This window comes from Typopeltis vanoorti, chromosome 3 (assembly GCF_054136105.1).
Source record: "Typopeltis vanoorti isolate ZY-2024b chromosome 3, IOZ_Tvanoo_1.0, whole genome shotgun sequence".
Lineage (NCBI taxonomy): Eukaryota > Metazoa > Arthropoda > Arachnida > Uropygi > Thelyphonidae > Typopeltis > Typopeltis vanoorti.
The window spans coordinates 77238333-77242500 of NC_143551.1; the positions used below are offsets into that span (position 1 = coordinate 77238333).

The following is a 4168-nucleotide window of genomic DNA, read 5'->3' on the forward strand; positions in this document are numbered from 1 at the left end:
CAACCAAGTTTCACTTATTCCAATTATCTTTGGGCATACTGACTTAATCAATGCAACAAACTCAGCTCTTCTTGTTTTGAATACTCCTTACATTTGTTTACAAACATAACAATCGCTGTGTCTTTGAGGCCATTCTACCACACCAACATTCTCTATTCTATCTGCTATATCACATTTCTCTCTCAATTTGGTCTGACCACTCCTGTTTCCCTGATCATGACTCTGATTTCCATTCCTATCTGTCTCTTCCTCTTCTTTATACATTCCATCACCTTTTGCTGCTGCAATCTCATGTCCATCTTCCTCTTGTTATACAATCCACTTAGTTATGCTATCCTGTTTCACAAATGGACTCAGATTGTTTACTTCATTAAGTTCTTGACTCTGTGCCTTCTCAGAAAATAATAGCCTTTCTAAATGTCCAACACCAAACCCATTTAAATGCAATCCATCAACTTTAAGCCATTTCAACTTTCCTTCAAATTCACTTCATAGATTTACAGACTGAATTCCCTTTATCTCACACAACTCAGCCATCTTACCATTCATTATTTCTGCTCTCTTTCTCCATTCACTATTGTCATATCTGGGCAACACGTTAATGACTAATTAGATGGTTAGAAAAGCACAATGGTTATTATTATTTTTAAATAATAGATTGTCTATTACATATGTAATCAGTACTGTGTAAGGTTAACATTGAATTGAATGAATGCATTGATTTGATTATAAAATTTATTTATTGGTAATAATCACTCTAATTTAATTCAAATATATTCATGATATGAAAAAAATTTACTTTGTTTTGCTTGAAATATGTGAGATTTACTGTTTTCAAGTTATGATACAGTGGGACACATGTGGAGCGAGAAGATCATTGTATAATACTATTGTGGGAGAAAATGGTGTGCATTTTGAACATAATAGTGAATATTTTATATAGAAAGAAAAACATTTAAAAATTATCAGTTGTGTTACATCAATGACAATTGGACACCTGCTGGTGTGTGTGGGGGGGGGATAGATTAGGTTGACTTTTTTTGATGACAGTTCATTTTGTTATCTTTCATATAGAAAGAAAAATAAAGTTCTCCTGTAGGAGATAAAAGGATGGAAGAAAGTGAAGATGACTTTTAGATGAAACCTGCAACTAAAATTGCAAGTGTAACTGCTGTGGGGGGGTTGGAATTCCAGATTTCAGGTTCAGGAGTTTATTTCCAGAGAGTTGGAAATAAGACTTCTTGAATAAATTCACTGGCAGCCACCCTGTTATCACATAACTTCACAGTGAATGAGATGTTTTTTTAATGTAAAGGAAAAAATTGTAGATTTTGCAATGAAAATAATATATTTTTAATGTATTTAGAGCAAGGTTGAAAATTCATTCACCACTTTTCTCTGATAACTCATTTGTGGTGAGTGGATTTCTGGAGCCCTGTATATAGTCATAAATTGCATGGTAATTTTATTATGACAGTGAAAATTGTTTTGTTTTATTATTGTTATAGCTTGAATTTCATCAGTTTTATGCTTTATATAACTTGCAAATGCATATGTATAAGCAGCTAATTCTTTTTTTTTTCTTTTTTTTTTTTAGACTAAGTGAACCACTGAGTTTTTTAAATATCTCAAGATGCGTGAATGTATAAGTATCCATGTGGGTCAAGCTGGAGTCCAAATTGGCAATGCTTGTTGGGAATTATATTGTTTAGAGCATGGTATTCAGCCTGATGGTCAAATGCCAAGTGATAAAACAATTGGTGGAGGCGATGACTCCTTTAACACATTTTTTAGTGAAACTGGTGCTGGAAAACATGTTCCTCGAGCTGTATATCTTGATTTAGAGCCAACTGTTGTAGATGAGGTGCGTACAGGGACATATCGGCAGCTCTTCCATCCTGAGCAGTTGATTACTGGCAAAGAAGATGCTGCTAATAATTATGCTCGTGGTCATTATACTATTGGTAAAGAAATAGTAGATCTGGTTCTTGACCGCACAAGAAAATTAGCTGATATGTGTACTGGTCTACAGGGATTTTTGATTTTTCATAGTTTTGGTGGAGGTACAGGATCTGGTTTTGCTTCTTTGCTTATGGAAAGACTGTCTGTAGACTATGGTAAAAAATCTAAATTGGAATTTGCTATATATCCTGCACCACAGGTAAGGCCTGTTTTACTTTTCATTTTTAATCAATGAATGGCAGTGCTCTTATTTTGAATATCTCTAAAAATAATTAGTCACTTAAAAATGTATCCTTGACTGTGCTGGCCTAGTTGGACATGTGGTTAGCATATTTGCTCTCCAACTAACAGACTCTTGGTTTGAATTCCACCATAAATGTTTTCTGGGACCTACTCTGTAAAAGCTTTTCAACTAAAAAATATTTGCAGGGTGGGTTCTCACACTAAATGATGGAGGTGACAGAGTTCACACCAAATGTGGAGATAGCAGGATTTTTTTTTTTTTTTTTTTTTTGAAAACTCTGGTTTTTCATCTTAAAAAACAGGCAAACCAGTCAGACACTGCAATTTACTGACATTATATATACCACCTTAATAACCTAAATTACTTTGGCTGATCAAAGCAACAACCACTAGCCTGCTTATTTAGAGACTAGAATTGGCTTTGAAAATGGTTCCATATTTGAGTGCTAGAGTAGGATTTCCAGATTATTTAGCCCTTAGCCTACACATGCTACCAATGAGTGATAGATTTACAGACTGTTGTGGGTGGGATTCACATTACAAAAAAATAAAAATAAATAAATTAATTATTATTTGGTAATTTCCATGGTCAACAGACTTATCATGGGAGCTTTGATGTCAAACATGCCTTAGAAGCTTAATGAGCTTTGATGTTATTTATACTACCTGCACTTAAGCAGTGCATTCTGCTCGCTAACAACTAACAACATAAAATATCTACTCCTCACATCTTTATACAAATATCTTCACCACATCTTTATACAACTTCCAGGGATGGCCTCTTGTTCTTCCCATCTTAACATCCACTCTTTTTATAATTTCTTCTGTATTAATCTGATAGAATCCCTTAACTAACTTGAAGGTCTCTATCATATCTCCTCTTTTTCCTCATATCATCAACCTCTGTAATCTACACTCTCATAACTCCAGAGTTCTGATATCACTTTGGTTATTCTTCTTTTGACCCTTTCTAGTGTTTCAACATCACAATGAAAACATCAATTTCCTGAAATGTACCCCAAAGGGGGTATTCAGGTTACTATGACAGAAGTACATGATTAAGTTTACATTATTATTAATCTCCTATCAACAAATTTCCTCCAGATCAATCTATTACTTGGGAGCACTCCAATATTGTTATATCTATTGTTGTTGTTGGCCAGTGGTTAGCGTATCTGCTTGCCAGCCAAAAGGCCGCGGGTTCGAATCCTGCTGTGGGCATGGATGTTTTTGATTGTCTGTAAAAATACTAGTGGTGGTAGTCAGCAGTAGATGGCAATAATGTAGATGATGAAAGTAGTTGCGGTTCGTTATAGTTGGTGGATTGAGTAGTGGTCTCCACCACTCAATCCAGTGAATCCAAAGACAGAGAGCTGTGGGGTAGGTGCCCTCCCTCGATGAGTCTTTGGACTCCCTGGAGGTGTCATGTAATAATAATAATAATAATAATCTAACATTTTGTGCTTCTAAGACACGTTTGACTGAATCCATATACTTAGACCTTGGTCTTCCTCTGGGTCTCTTTCCTGCCATCTTGGCATCAAACCTGTTTTGCTAACCTTTCTTTACACATGCTATTTCAGTGGCTATACCACCTTAGATAGCTGATAACAAATTCTTGAATGTTCAAATGAAAACTAGGTGACCACATCTGAGCACAATAGTCCATGTATGGTCTGAAGAATGCCTTATATATATAGTATTACCACCTCCTTATCCCTACCTGGAAATGCACTTTTTTATCATAGCAGCTATACAATGTGCAGTCTTTGCAACACATGCTATGTGCTCTCGGAACTTCAGTCCACTGCCTACCATCACTCCAAGATCCCAAAATCTCATCCACTTCCTGAAGTACAGTGCCACCAATACAGAACATAGCCTTATATCTCTATATGCCAAAGTGAAACACCTTGCATTTATCATTTGTCCAAGCTAAAGGTCTATTCAAATCTTCCTGAAT

The 4168-nt window shown here is 35.5% G+C and overlaps 1 protein-coding gene across 1 annotated transcript in view; it reads left to right on the forward strand.

Moving 5' to 3' along the window:
• The first annotated feature begins 1609 nt into the window (after window positions 1-1609).
• Window positions 1610-4168, forward strand: part of LOC150108293 (tubulin alpha-3 chain-like) — a 27112-nt gene continuing 24553 nt past the window's right edge. Inside the window, exon 1 of the mRNA XM_090415729.1 lies at window positions 1610-2161. Within this exon, the coding sequence (XP_090271855.1) occupies window positions 1634-2161 (528 nt within the window). The 5' untranslated portion in view covers window positions 1610-1633. The remainder of the gene's footprint in view (window positions 2162-4168) is intronic.